This window comes from Oryza glaberrima, chromosome 7 (genome assembly GCF_000147395.1).
Source record: "Oryza glaberrima chromosome 7, OglaRS2, whole genome shotgun sequence".
Classification (NCBI taxonomy): Eukaryota; Viridiplantae; Streptophyta; class Magnoliopsida; order Poales; family Poaceae; genus Oryza; species Oryza glaberrima.
In genome coordinates, this window is record NC_068332.1 from 14,434,063 (window position 1) to 14,450,009 (window position 15,947).

Sequence of the window (15,947 nt, forward strand, 5' to 3'; positions counted from 1 at the left end):
CACTTTGACTCCCTTAATTGTATGCCGAATTTAATTCGTACCCCTCAACCAGAAAACCGGATAGAACGACTCCCCAAACTATTGAACCAGTGCAATTTGACTCCCTCAGCGGTATTGCAGGGCGGTTTTGCTGACGTGGCGCTAACGTGGTGGTGTTGACTCGGTCTTCGTCCCACATGGCGCTTAAGTGGCATTAGAATTAAAAAAATTATGGGACCCATCTGTCATTCACACAAAAAATATATTGTGGGACCCACTGACATATGGGGCCCAAATGTCATCCTCTCTCTCCAATCCTTCTTCGACTCCCTTCCTCTCTCTCCCCTTTCTCTCCCCCTTCCCCATCTGCGGCCGAGGACACTGGAGACGAGAGCGGCGGCGGCGGGCGGGCGAGGGCGTAGACGATGAGGAAGGCGAAGAGGAGGTTGGCAGTGACGCCCGCGGAGATGACGAGGAGGCGGTCGCGACGGGGCAGTTGCAGAGGAGGTCCGGGTCGTCGGGCGCGAAGCCGGAGTCCGGGTCGTCATCAGGGAGGTGGCGGCAAGGAAGTGGCCCGACTCGTGACGAGGACGATGGTGGCGAGGACAGAGGCGGTGGAGGCGACGGACTCGACGCTGGCGAGGAGGTCGGACGGGGCGGCGGAGATGGAGATGGGCATGGAGGAGGAGGAGGAGGGGTGGAAGGAGAGGTGTTGCCCGCGCCGCTCGCCGCCGTCTCTGCTTCCCCAACATGTCGTCCTCACCGCTGCAGCGGCCGGCAACTACGGCTGCGCCCCTCGCCCGCACCGGCCACCGCCACCTCCCCCCAGCCGCTCCCTCGTGCCTTCCTCGTTGCCGCGGCCTCCTCGCCCCACCGCGTCCCCGCATCCCCGACATGTCGTCCCCACCGCTGATGCGGCCGGCAGCTACGACCGCGCCCCCCCTTCCCCCCCCCCGGCGCGCGACATCCCCGCCCGCGCCGGTTGCTGCCGCCTCCCCCCAGTCGCTCCCTCATGCCTTCCTCGCTGCCGCGGCCTCCTCGCCCCACCGCGCCCCCGTGTCCCCGACGCCGGCACCGCCGCCCCCCGTCCTTCACCGGCACTGCCGTCCGATGGGGAAGAGAAAAAAGGAGAGAAAAGATAGAGAAGGTAGAGAGAGAGGGAGGAGGAAGAAGGGTTGGAGAGAAAGGATGACATGTGGGCCCCCCACATGTCAATGGGTCCCACGATATGAATGACAGATGGGTCCCACAATTTTTTTTAATTCTAATGCCACTTAAGCGCCACGTGGGACGAAAACCGGGTCAACACCGTCATGTCAGCGCCACGTCAGCAAAACCGCCCTCCAATACCGCTGAGGGAGTCAAATTGCACAAGTTTCAATAGTTCGGGGAGTCGTTCTATCCGGTTTTCTGGTTGAGGGGTACGAATTAGATTCGGCGTACAATTAAGGGAGTCAAACTGGACTTTTTCCATACGTGATATGTTTTCCAACTTTCTCCATTTCTTCTTTTCAGCCCAGCACGCGCAACAATGGGCCTCAGTTCTATTATAGATATTTTCAGGGCCAAATTCACATGGGCCAGGACGAAATTGCGACCGACCCGCGCGGGGCCCATAGTTGTTAGGCTGGGACAGGAATTCGGCCTATCGAGGCTACGCGCTACATCTTCGGAATAAATCCACGTTGACTCCCTTAAAAGTAACCCGAACCTAATCCATGATCCTAAACCGCAAAACCGGATATCTCCACCCCCAAACTATTGAAACAGGTGTAATTTGACTCCCTTTATGGTTTTAGAGAGTGGTTTCGCTGACGTGGCAGATTGACCTACACTGTGGGGTTGACGTGCCGCTTAGTTGGCATTTGAATTAAAAACGTATATGTGGGATGGGACTCGTTTGTCATTCACACAAAAAAAATGTGGGGCCCACTAACATATAAGCCCCACCTTGTCATCCTCTCTCTTTCTTCCTCCCGTCTTCTTCCCTTCTCTCTTTCTCTCCCCTTCGGCTAGCCGCCACCGCACGGGCTGTTGGGGGAGATGCAGATGTAGATAGAGAGGTTGGTGTGGGAGAATAGGGAGCTGGAGGAGAAACTGAGCATGGCGCTCAAGGAGAGCAAGGCCATGGAGGAGATTCTTGACGAGATGGAGTAGAAGCACGACGACGCCTTTGCCAGGATCACTCTCCTCGAGACCCAGGTAAGTAAAGTAGTGTCAACTGTCAAGCATTGAGATGTTCATCAATGGTGGGGAACTGATGAGCTACTTGTTGCGTGGTGCGGCGCCATAGCTGAAGCCTCTCAAGCTGGAGAACATGCGGCTCAACGAGTTAAGGGGCAAGTCCATGTGGGACAAGAAGCCGCCGGCGACGGCACACGGCGGCGAGAGCTTACCGGCGTCCACGTGCCCGTCGAACACGAGGAAGAGGAAGGACCGGGAAGATGAAGCAGAGGAAGTTGCCACCGCCGCCGCCGCTCAGGAGGAGGAGGGGGCGGTGGCGTCGCGACGGAGGTGACCATGGAGGAGTAGGATTCCGAGACGTCCGTGCAAATGCGGCGGGGCAAGGCGGTGGCGCGGCGGCGGAGCCTCGTCAACCTGGGCATGGCGGTGGTGGTGGGGGCGGTGGCATGGGCGGCGGACGCGCCGTGCCTGCCGCTGCTGGTGGGGCTGTTCGCCACGATGGGCGTGTCCATGTGCAGTGTCACGCGCTTCTTCTTCCTCCGCGAGTCCGCCGCCGCGCTCCGGGGCGGCAGGCCGACCTTCTCCTCCTCCAACACCGTCCCGCTGCTCAGCCTCAACTGGTTCCTCCTCGGCATCCTCACCTCCCCCATGCTTCCCGGCGCTGCCCACGCCATTGTTTCCGCCGCTAATCTCAGCTCCCATCGCCGCCGCCGCTTCAGTTCCCACCGGCCGCCGAGCAGCGGCGGCCGGTCGAAGGGGAGAAAAGGGGAGAGAAAGAGGGAAGGAAGGAAGATGGGAAGAAGAAGAAAGAGAGAGAGGATGATAGGTGGGGCCCACATGTCAGTGGGCCCCACAACTTTTTATGTGTGTGAATGACAAATAGGTTCCACATAAACGTTTTTAATTCAATTGCTAACTAAACGCCATGTCAACCCATAGAGTAGGTCAACCCCGCCACGTCAGCACCACCACGTCAGCGAAACCGTCCTCCAAAATCACCAAGGGAGTCAAATATATTGTACCGGTTTCAATAGTTCGGGGGTCGAGATATCCAGTTTTACGGTTTAGGATCATGGATTAAATTCGGGCCACTTTTAAGGGAGTCAAAGTGAACTTATTCCTACATCTTCCGAAGTGGGCTGCTAGCCCGTTAGTGGCCTGCAACAGAAGGCGTTTCGTGCGGACTCCAGCACAGCCCATGCTAGAAAAATTGGAGAAAAAAATACAGCATATCATATTATTTAGGGATTTAGGCGTGTATTAAGAGTCATTTTCCCGACATATACTTATGCATACACAATATTTACCTGCTCATCTAATCATTGATTTTTAGCTAATAACACTAATTAGTTATTTTCATTGTTTATTTCAATTTTAAGGGTGTATTGATATAATGATATGTTAGAATCATTTTTCACACATCTACTTAAGCATGCAAAATATTTAGCTGCCCATCTACTTATTGATTTTTAAAGCTAAATAAAATTAATGAACAAGTAAATTGCATAGTCAGTACACCTTTACGAGGTACGTACATTTACCTGTCAGTTGTTTGTTTTGGTGCATAAACGTGTTTGATTTGTATAAACCAAAGCCCATGTCATAACTAATTGCACTAAGTTGTGTATAACTTCTATAGAATATGAAACTAAAATGAAATCAATATGGAGTAATGGAAAAACAAAATAAATGCAATGTGTATATAAAAAGGTTAAAGTAAACTTCACTTTCGACAACATTTTATTACCGGTGTTTAGCTTTGAACCACCATTTAACCAATGTTTTCACTTTGGACCGGGTTAGTATACCTTTGTGACACTTTGGATCATCCTCAACTCTATTATTTGTGTACATCCAATTTGTCACATGTTGAAGAAACAGTCTACAACATAGGGAGTTTATTGATGAATAGGAGCCAGCGTACCGGACTGTCGTTCATATGCTTGAGAAGACAGTCGGGGTGGTTCAAAGTACCACAAAAGTATATATCGGATATCGGTACTCCTACAACAGGGCAGAAAGGACCCCCCCTCCTCCACCCATTGGAGATTCAGCCAGGGGCCGAACAGAGTTCGAGTTTGTTTTCCGCGAAAATGTAAAAATGAACACAAGCGAGTATATAGCTTCAGGCCGCTCGGAAGCGTAACACCCTACTCCCGTGTTTGAGACTATGTGGATGCAAAAGTGTACAATACAAGCTTGTGAAGTGAACTAGGGTTTCTGTTCTACCTAGGGTTTCCTTTTTTCCCCTGAAAATCTCTTTTTCTAGTGGCATGCCCCCTCCTTTTATAACCCAAGGGATCTACAGCGTCGTTATGTAGAGCACCCAAAAAATATATAGTCTAATGTTTAATGTGACCATCACATTATTTTGGGTGAGTGGGATCCAAACATGCATAATAGTCACTCAAGCCTCAATGTGCCCTATGATCACAATTAAACACCATTCAATATAATCTATGTAGTGCTAAATATTAAGCAAAAGAGATATTTCTACTTCCTCCGTCCCAAAATATAGCTATTTTTAAGATTGGCACGGGTATTAAGAAAGCATGTGAGAATGATTGGAGGAAGTGTGTGATTGGTTGAAAATAGAAAGTAGGTGAAGAAGAATGATTGTGATTGGTTGAGAGGAGGTAGGTGAAGAAATAGTTTCATTTTGGAACAAGGCACTATGCTAGAAATAGCTATATTTTGGGACGGATGTAGTAAAACTTAGCGTGCCGGTCAACTTCAGTCTGAGACATGCCCGTTAACCATTCGAAGGTGGCAACCAGATGTGTTACACATACTAGGAGACTTGACTTAATTTGCTAAGTTCTAGAATATCTCTGTTGTTCAACAATCCACACTCATGTCTAGATATTCTATAAGCATAGAACATACCAAGGCACTTTCATCAAAACAAATGGCATCCATAAACAAGGAGTTATAAAAAATTGATAATTTAGAGTCTAAGTTTAAGATACATACGGTCAACCGGCCTTATAATTAGTGGTTCGCACGGAAGTTTATCTACCAAAGACCCATAAGCAAGCCAACTAGGGGTAGACCACTAATGAACCGTCCTGAAGAGATCAACGGAACGCGCTGCACTCAACTACCTGCAACACAACTAAAATATACCACAAAGAAACAAGTGTCAATACATTAACACGTTTAATGTACTGGCAAGGCAATACAATCCTAAATACATACAAGCTCTAAATACCAAGGAATGGCTATTTATGGTCTCATAATTGCATTAAGCTGAAATTATTTCACAAACATTTTGCAACAGAATTTTAAATAAGCATTTGCAAGACTTAGTATAGTTATCATGGTATAGCATCATATTAGTGACATATTACCATCATATTCATCATCATAATACAAGTAGCATGCTTGCTACCCTCCTCAGCAGCAAGTCAATCATACACAAGTATCATCATCAACATCATTTTAAATATCACTTTCAAAAGCATTTATAAAACACAAAATCTATGCCAATGACCCACACTATGTCGCGCATAAACATGAGCACGGCTAATCGATTAGTTTTTGTTGATGCGAGAAACAGAAGGCCTGGGAGATCTGCTTAACTCCAGTGCATGTCCAAAAAATCTTGCCTTTAGGTTCGTGAGCGTGCCAGTTGATTTGATCCTGCACTCAACAAGAAATAAAGACAAAGAAACCGCAGTTCAATCCATAAATGATAGCCGATCGGCCAGCCGCCGATGACGTATCACTTATCTTTGAGCCGATGTCATATTTAAGTCGATCGGCAATCATGAACAAGGAAGAACTAAATCTATTCGATCGGCTGTAGATATTAACAGTATATAATCCTTATGTCGATATATACTTAAATCAAGTGATTGGGATAGATCGGTCGCCATGCCGAGATAGTATAAATCACTTAGATCGAAATATATATTAATAATAAGATTATAGATGCTTATAACATAGCCAATCAGATAGACCTAGCATGTATCGGCTAATACTCTGATACTACTCTATATCAAGATATTAAAGCAAGTAAAATATATCAAACAGAAGCCTAACATACTTTGTTGTATTAAGATCTTAACATAAAGGGCAGATCTAGCATATCAATTAAGCACATAAAATATAAAGCTAAATCAGGTAAGATCGGCTGAAATCCCGACACTACCCTAATCGGCAACCAAAAGCAGGCTAGAGATCATTGTTCTAATCACGACTTATAAGGTCAAACTCAACTGATGCAGCTATAAGTATGAAGAGAAGAACAATATCTAGACAATCAAGCCATTGGATGTTTCATAGGATGGTAGATACCCTATATAATCTAAGCCAACATTGCTATTTAACCTAATCGACTGCCTTTTAATGGTAGATGTTAGCCGATTGAAGGTTAGATAACAATATTGTCAGAGATTATATAGAATATATGATAACTCGATGAATTACATAAACAAGATTAGAGTATCATAAAGATGGAAGCACTAATCCCGAGAACGCAAGTCGCCATAACAAGTTTTACCTCTAGTTGAAGATCGAAACTGATGCAGCTCAACCTAAAAGCAAGAACTCGTCGAAAGTAAACAAAAGTAAATGGGTGGCGATGTGCCGAGATTGTTATTGAACGTGTGTTATATTGATTACATGGGGCTCGGGGTCTATTTATACCCGAGATTACAAAATATGTCCATGTCGCACACGACTTTTATCTATAACAAACTCTAAGATACCATAAGTCTTTACGGCAGACTTTTTACCGAACATATCTCTAAGGAAATTACATAAAATATCCTAATTAATAGATACAATTGCCTTTTCAGAACTCAATCTATGCATGGCAATCCATGTGAATTTAGCACTTTAACCTAACCCGATGTCATATATCGAGTCATATTGTCGGAATCGGCTTAATCGGCTAACCTTGTCCGACTCGAACTCTGCCGATTCTGATCTTAGCCGATTCGGACTTTAACTGATTCTTGCTCTGTTTCCAGAACGATCTCCGTCTTGGATTCCGCTTCGGTTTTATCTTCATCTCCGATACTTGAATTACCAAATTTGGTTGTTAACAGTTTTACACTTTACAAAGTTTGTACAACGTTAACTACATAATGTGAGTACTCTAATTTGTCCAGTACCCATTGGTACCACAACACTCTACGTGTTGAATGCGGTCTAGAAGTTACAACGTAACCTTTACATTACTCAAAGCCTAGCTTTGCACTGGAACGACAAGTGTGAATGACCTAGAGCTATTAGGTGGCTGGCCCACGCCTTAAACCTAACGATATGACGTCAAACACATATGTTTCCCCATGAGGGACTATACCATTATATTGGATAAACATAGTTGCCTGGATTACCCTTAGCGGGCAAATAGTTAGCTCCTCTTAATCACCACTAAAACTAATTCATACTACTCCGGCCTACCAAAATATAAGGTTAGACCCTAAATAACTTAATCAACTAAGTCTATCCCATAACTAGCACATGTGGATGTACGGTAAACAATAGTGGGTGACACAAAGTTCGGTTCTTAATCGACTCAGGCGAACACTCCTGCTATCAGTGCACAACTAACACCATTTCTGCATCACTTGCCGTCCAAGTCTAAATTCACTATTTGTTCTTAAGGCAATTATTGCGACGAGCAAAACTGAGTTTAAAAATAATTGCAAAGCTCGCAACATAATTTACTTGAAGTATGATTATTCCACATATAGTAGAATACATGAATCAATGTTTAATGTCGTTTTTATGAGTAGTACAGTACTGTCGGTAGAGACCATGTGAAAGCACTCAAATTACTAATTGTACTGCTGTAAAGCATAAACACTGTTATGGAGTTTGGGCTTGCGCAAATTACAATTACAGTACACTCTTCTGAGAAAACAGAAATTGATTCTACCTGAACAAGGCACATCAGGTTTGTCCAGGGCATACTACCTTAGGGCCCTTTTGAATCAAAGAAATTATAAAGAAATTTCATAGGATTGAAATCCTATAGGAAATTTTCCTATACGGCTCTTTAATTCAAAGGATTGAAGTTTTCCAAATCCTACAAAATTCTGATGGAATGACTTTTTGCGTATAGGTTTTGGAGGAAACTTAGCAAGAGGTCTTACCTCTTGGTAAAAATCCTTTGAGTCTATCTCTCTTATCCGATTCCTGTGTTTCCCTATGGTCCAATCAAACGATCATTTCTATGTTTTTCCTGTGTTTTGTAATCCTCTGTTTTACCCTTATATTCCTGTCAGAATACTATGTTTTTCCTATTTCTCCGTTTTTTTTCATTCCTATGATTAAAAAGAGCCCTTAGCTTGTTCGCTTGCTGAAGCTTTGACCCGGAGATATCGATTTCTTAACTGTATGCACATTTTTTTTTTAAAGAATAGAGAATCAAATATTGAAGGAATTCCTGAAAGGAGATTGGATGTATGACATTGGCTCAAAGAGTCGATGTCAGAATGATAGATCGAGACAATTAATATTAAATTCAAGCAAGGAAACTTTTACCCAAATAGTATCAATTAAGTGGTCAGCCAAAGGAGAAATGTACTAGCTAGCAAAAATAAAAGAACAAAATCTAATTAATTAGTTAAATCCGAAGTGCACGTCAGATTCAGACAAGAAATCTCTTGCGCTTTTTGGCATATCTTTCTTGGCGTCTGATATTAAGTTTTGTGCATCTGGTTTGCACCATGAACACGTCGGCGCTCAGTTGAAATTTGCAACATGCATGCATATCCAACTGTTTGCTAGCTAGAACAGGAGATGCCACATAAGAGCACGATGTGATGCCACGTAGGTAATAACTGGTCACCATCTTGACTGACTTGAAACAATTTTGGCAGAAAAGGGTGCATCGAGAAAATCTTTGAAAATAATAAAGTGCACGATATTTGACAGTCCTAGTACTTCGTAATAAGGCCCCGTTAGATAATGATGAAGAAAAAGACTAGGGCTGTGTTTAGTTCACGCTGAAATTTGGAAGTTTGGTTGAAATTGGTACGATGTGATAGAAAAGTTTTGTGTGTATGAAAGATTTGATGTAATAGAAAATTGAAAGTTTGGAAAAAAACTTTGGAACTAAACAGGGCCTAGGTACGAATACCTAAAACAACAAAGCCAAACCAATGATTAATTAAGTTTCTTTTTACGAAATACACCTAACAGTTTAAAAAACATACTGGTAAAATTTATATCCTAATAAAAACGAACGGGGCCTAAGACCACAAATCACATTTGTGCTCAGTTGATTAGCATCACAAATCAGTTCCATGAGAAGGAGAGAACATATAAATACTATTGTACCTCCATCCTTAAAATTTTAGTTGTAATTTTTAGCTATGAATACAGACAAGTGAACTAAAAATTGTTATATTTTACAATTTTGAGACGGGTATAGCACCAGTTATAAACATTTGGCATTTAGACTAAATTTGGTTCTAATTTTGAAACATTTGAAGTTTAAATGTTTGACCGAATCGCGTATAAGTAAATGTGAAACTTACAGCCAAATATCATCTCGAGTTCCTACAATTATGGCACGACGAGAGTACAATAATATTAGTAAATGTTGGCTAAAATTATCCTGTTCATGATCGATAATATTGAACTACCGAAAAAATCTGACTATTTACCCCTATAAAAACATATTATTGTAAGATTAGACCCGTTAAATGTTTTAAAAAATAAGCCCTGATTTTAGCACCATCCATTCTAGCGCAGAGGTCTAACACGTTATAGCAATCCACACCGCCGCTATCCACAACACCACTTACCCCACCGCTATGGCAAATGAGATTTGAGGTGACACACTGAGTTAACGAGAAGGTTAGCACCATTGCCCTTAGCCCTGACCTCTAATGCCTTAAAGCAGTGGATCCACTAATTAAAGAGTCAGTGGGTGAGAGCATCTATAATGTGCCATAAAATGGATCATAAGGCCACACATGCACACCAACACCAGATAAGGTGAGAGTGGTTATAGGGTATGGTGGGCCTAATCTTAAAGTAGGAATTTTACATCTAGATGTGTAACCCATCTTAATATATATTCTTGTCTTAAGCATTGTGGCAATGATACCTTATTTTTACATAGGATATGGTGGGATCATACATTTTTCCAGTCCAAAACATTACTGCCATGAAGCAAGACTACATTACTGGAGAACTGATCATTACTCGGATGCCAAAAGATCATATTTGTCTCGGTTCGAATAGAAAGGTTCAACAGCTGTCAGGCCCCCAACGATCTACCACCCAAGACTAAAGATCAATTTTTAAAGCCCGGTTGGTGATATCAACCGAGACTAAAAGATGATCTTTAGACCCAGGAAAAAAATTGATTTTTAAGTCCGGGTTGATGCTAGATGGAGTATCTTTAGTCCCGGGATAAAAAAAATCGATCTTTAGTGTGTAGCAGGTGGAATGGTAACGTGCATGAGGGCTGAGGTGAGAGATCTTGAGTTTAAATCTCACATCCCACACATTTTTTAACTTGGTATGCATATTTAGACCCTGTTAGACATCTTTAGTCTCGGATTATGTGTCCCGGTTGCACAACCGGGACTAAAGTTCCTTTCTCCATCAGTGCAGCAACTACACAAAGATTGCTCGACAAACAGTAAGGATCTGTTTAGCACAGCTCCAGCTCCACCTCTCCTAGGTCCAGCCAAACAGTTTCAGCTCCACTTGAAATGGTAGCGGAGCTGGGTGAAGCGTTCTCACAAAATGAACTAGAGAGTCGTAGCTGGGTTTAGGCAGCTCCACAACTCCACTCTAGACTTAGGGCCCGTTTGGTAGAGCTCCAGCTCCTAAATTTAACTCCAGGAGTTAGGTTTGGAGTAGAGTTGTGGAGCTGCCCAAACCCAGCTTCACCTCTCTAATTCATTTGTGAGAGAGCTCCACCCACTCCACTCCCATTTTAGGTAGAGCTGAAACTGTTTGGCTACGCTCTAGCTCCAGGAGAGGTGGAGCTGGAGCTGGAGCTGTGTCAAATAGACCCTTAACTCCTGAAGCTAAATTTAGGAGTTAGAACTTTACCAAATAGGTCCTAATTAAGATCGAGTGGTTATGTACTTGACTTGCTATTCGACATTGTTTATAAAATATATGCTATACAATACTTCCTCCGTCTCATAATATAAGGCACTTTAGATAGGTATAGTATATCCTAGTAGAATAAATCTAGATAAATAATTCATTATACTAGAATGTATATTATTTGACGGAGAGAATAATATACCAGGCTTCGGAGTGTCAGAACTTAGACGCGCGCTTATCCTCTTGCGTTTTTTGACCGTAGAAAACATTTGACGCGTGTGCTCATGAAAATTGATACAAATGGTCTGCCGTTGTACACGTCGACTCAGCTGAAATTTGATAAACACGTAAGAATTAAATTACTAGTAAAAAATTGCCACGTAGCTTTCAGCTGGTGCATAAGATGGTCCGCGCGGCGGATCCACCTTCCGGGCAAGGTCAGGCGGCCGCCGCCTGGCTTCACCGTTCCTGTCACCTCTATGATCAATAGCTATCGACATCCATAATAATACTCCCTCCTGTTTTTTATACGACACTAGTTAGTTTAAACTTTAACTAGTCAGCGTCCTACAAACAAAAAATAGAGGTAGCATTAGTCATCTGAGCTTGATGGTGATGCCAGCTTCATCACAGAAGACCGTAATTCTAACATTAATAACATTCAAAGCAAATAAACAAACCATATAAGAATTAGACAATACATTAATGGCACACGTTTTTTTACACATAGATTTATAGGTATGACTGACTAAAGAACAGGTCCATACCCATGTACTCAACAGCTAAGGATTTTTAGCCGCTAATAGACCAATGAGTACAAAAATTGGATAATATGTGACTAGTAATAGAGTAAAATTTATCGGGTATCAGTTCATATCGCCCATTACCATCTCTATATGTTACGGTATATCTTCACTGATTTAAAAGGGTATCACTCGGATTAGTACTATATATGTTTTAAATTTTTTTCTCTAATTAATTAGTTCAAAATTAATTAAGTTTATATAAAAATTTAACCACACGCTTATAACACCAAATTAGTTTTAAAGGATCTTGTTTTGGATTGAATACGTCTACTATTTTTTTTATAAACTTGATTAAATTAAATTTAAGAAGTTAGCTAGGAAAAGTCAATGTATAATAGGGAGTAATTAAAAAAGACAAAAGTGAGTCTGACAGTATCGAAAAGGAATAAAGTGCAAGATACATTGATTATCCTAATAGTTACCCTCTGTACTAGCGCACACTCGCCACCATCGATCGACCAGCATCAAAAACCATTGGCACGAGAAGGAGAGAAACACTTGACTTTTTTCCCCTCATTTTGACATGGCTAGCGGCGCCGGAGGCGGCACGGCGGCGACGGAGAGGCTCATCCGCAGCGCGCAGAAGTCGACCAACCAGCTCAAGGCGCTGCTGGCGGGAGGCGGCGGCGGCGGAGGGAGGAGCTCCGGCGCCGTGGAGGTGATCCTGGCGGACATCTCCGACTTGCTGTCTCAGGCGCTCGCGTCTCTCATGCTCCGCGCGGCGTGCGACGACCAGTCGCTCCCGGCGGCGGCGGCGCCGCCGCCGCCGCCGGAGGCGAGCTTGTTGCCGTCCTATGGGCAGTGTGTGGTGGCGAACAGCGGCGGCCGGTCAGTCTCGAAGAGGAAAGCTCAACGGAGAAGGTATAAATTAATTATATATCTTGTGGTCTTCATTAAGTTTGATTGCTGTGTCTGCAAATTCTGTTTATGTCTCTTCCGATTTGACATTTCAGATGTCGAGGGAGGATACTGAAAAGGTCTTTTTTTTTTCCTCTAGATTTTCTCCGGAAAAGGAAATGGTTGTGTATTTGGATTTGGAGAGGGTTAGGATTCTGTTGCCCCCAAAATCTAAATTGTTCAAGATTCAATTAACATATTAGAAATGAACCAGAAAAAAGCCCCGATAATCATCGCCTGGCAGTGCTGTCAGTTGTCACGAATCATTAATTTGTTGTATTCAGCAGTGATGTCATGAAAAATTGTCACAATTACAAATAAATGAATACTGAATTTGAGCTTGTGATTTTGAATGCAGCAGGGCAGATGGTTCATCCCGTAGAATTATACTAGAGCTTGGAGATCGTGACGATTCCTATCCCTGGAGGAAGTACGGGCAGAAGGACATTCTTGGCGCCAGGTTTGCAAGGTATAACACGACAATGTTAGCAAACGATAGGCGAACAAACGATAAAAAACAATAGATCAATCACAAAAGACACGAGATTTAACGTGGAAAACCCTCCCAATATAGGAGAGAAAAAACCACGGACGCTAGCCAGCAAAATATCTTCACTATATCTGAGGTGAGGTTACATCACCGCACGACGGCTTACAAGAGGTATATATATAGTGGAACCCTAAAAGGGATGATGATCCGTACCGCGGGGGCTCCGCCCTCGCACCCCCGGGCGTCCCCAGGCGCACAGCCCAATGGGCCAGCTTCAGCCTGGCTCCGCTACAGCAGAAGCTGGCCTTTATTAAGTGCAAATGAATTCGGATTACAACTCAACAGACAAGTCTAGATTGACGGTTTCAGTAAACCTTTGAAGAACGTTTGGTTTGGGTTGTGAACTTGTGATGAGCTGTGAGAAACCTTGCAATCTCCGGCTGCAATTTTTTTCATAAAACGCAACGCAACTTTTTTCGTTGAGGATCAATAGGAATCTGTGTTTTTTTTTGGGTCAAAAGCAACAAAATAAAGAATAATCATAATAAATTGAGCTTGAAAGTGATCTGAAGCTGTCTGTGCTTACAGGAGCTACTACAGATGCGCCCAGATGTTGGGCTGCACGGCGAGGAAGCAGGTGCAGCAATCCAACGACGACCCGTCCCGGCTGGAGATCACCTACATCGGCCTGCACACCTGCGGCGGCGACCGGCCGTCGTCGCCGGCTCCCACCAACCCCGCCGACGGCCCGCGTTGTGACGCAGCAACCAGTAGTCACCGTCTTCTGCCGTCAGCTCTGCAGCAGAAGCTGGAGGAACATGTCCCGGCGGCGTCGGACGACATGATGATGGCCTGCACGCCGTCGTGGCTGTTCATACCCTCGCCGGCGTGCTCGCAGTCGGAGCTTCTGTCGGAGGGGGAGGTTCCGGAGCTGCGGGTGGTGCGGCAGGAGCCGGATGATCCGGTGGAGCTGGTGGAGGAGCACAAGAAGCCGAGCGACGCCGACGAGGACTCCCTCGCCCTCCACGACTCCGTCGTGCCGGATTTTATGTAGTAAATCGCAGGAGAAAGCTCTTTTGGTCGGATCGCGATCCTCTGACTTTAAGTCAGAGAGACCCACACACGTGGGTCACTGACGTACGGGTCTAACCTTTATAGGTCCCACATGTCAGTGACAATGTCTCTCTGACTTTACGTCATAGGAGACTTATCCCTTTTGGTCCGCTGCAGAGTGACTAGTCAGCGTGTGTTTCATCGTATAGTCAGCTCTGAGTAATGTGTCCAACTGGACAAAACCTATTGAAAATCCGTTGAGGTGCATTGTAAAATGCCTAAGATAGCATGTATATATCCTTCAAATGTAGTGAGTACAAATATAGTGCCCCTTTTTCACACTATAGTCTATAGGCATCTTGTTGTCATTGAACACTTGATACACCATTGAAAAAATAATTAAAGATCAACCAAAGCACTTACGCTGGATCGAAGACTAGGTAATAGGTTCCACCGTAAGGAACATAAGCGATGTCAGCAAAACACACTCATGCTTACGATCAAAATGCCCTCGCTGCTCGGAAACACCCAGTGCTGACCACACTGAGATACACGAAAGCGCAGGTAATGCCAGTTGGCGAAGTGGCGTTAAGCATCCCTAGCGGTACACAAAGAGAGGTCGTGATGATATCATCTACGTCCGTACCGCTCCTCGTGGAGTAGATCCCGCATCCAACCAACCCTTTTTTGACCAGGGAACGGGAGAATTCCCACTACCGCTGGCAGGCCAGCCGGGCCGTGAGCGCGGTGGGAACGGCTCATGCGCGCTCACGCTGTCTGGATGCAAAACTGAAGAACTCTTAACTCTGTCCAACTGTTACAATAACTGAAGAACAGAGGAAACAGAGTATGAGCAGAGTTTGGCGCTGCATAAATTAACTAGCAGGTTGACTGATTTCAGATCGTATCTTCCAGTCAGCTGCTACATGCATACGAAATCCAAAGAAGAATGCGACTAGCAAAGCAAAATGCAAAGTTACGAATCCAATGGAACACTTTTGGCACTGAAGATTATCAGCTCATAATCTGACAACAATTGAGTTATTCGCTGCACACATATATAGTTGGTACTCCGTATGGCTGTACCAAAGTGCCTTATGATGGCCAATTAATAAATTGAAGATCCATGCTGTTGACCAGATTTTTTTTGAGTCAGCTAAATGAGGGGATGTTCCGTTGAGAGTTTTATAAATTTCAAAATCCATGCTGTATGATCCGAGAAAGAGAGCCAAGCCAATCATGCAAACTTGCAATACCTAAAAGAACAATGTACATATGTCCAGGGGAACCAAAAACTTGTGGCAAAAGATCGCAAATTGGACAAACTGAATGAAGACCATTTTATTTTCCTACAGAAGAAAAAGAAAACAGAACTAAATCGATCCTGCTCAGGTCAGGGGTGAGCAACCAAAGTGGCTATCAATCTGATTAATAGCAACAACAGCATATTACATAAATCTCTTATTCAGTTATTCTAACAAGAACATATAAGAGAGAACCATGCATGA

General features: G+C 44.0%; 1 protein-coding gene and 1 pseudogene across 1 annotated transcript; both read left to right on the forward strand.

The window, feature by feature from the left end:
• LOC127780216 (uncharacterized) overlaps positions 1–3,557 on the forward strand; it is a 33,482-nt pseudogene extending 29,925 nt beyond the window's left edge.
• Positions 3,558–12,522: 8,965 nt separating this feature from the next.
• LOC127780217 (probable WRKY transcription factor 54) lies at positions 12,523–14,844 on the forward strand. The gene is made up of 3 exons (XM_052307153.1): positions 12,523–12,860; positions 13,255–13,365; positions 13,975–14,844. Exons 1-3 carry the CDS (start codon positions 12,523–12,525, stop codon positions 14,438–14,440), a joined length of 915 nt encoding a protein of 304 aa, XP_052163113.1. The 3' UTR covers positions 14,441–14,844.
• The last annotated feature ends 1,103 nt before the right edge of the window (positions 14,845–15,947 follow it).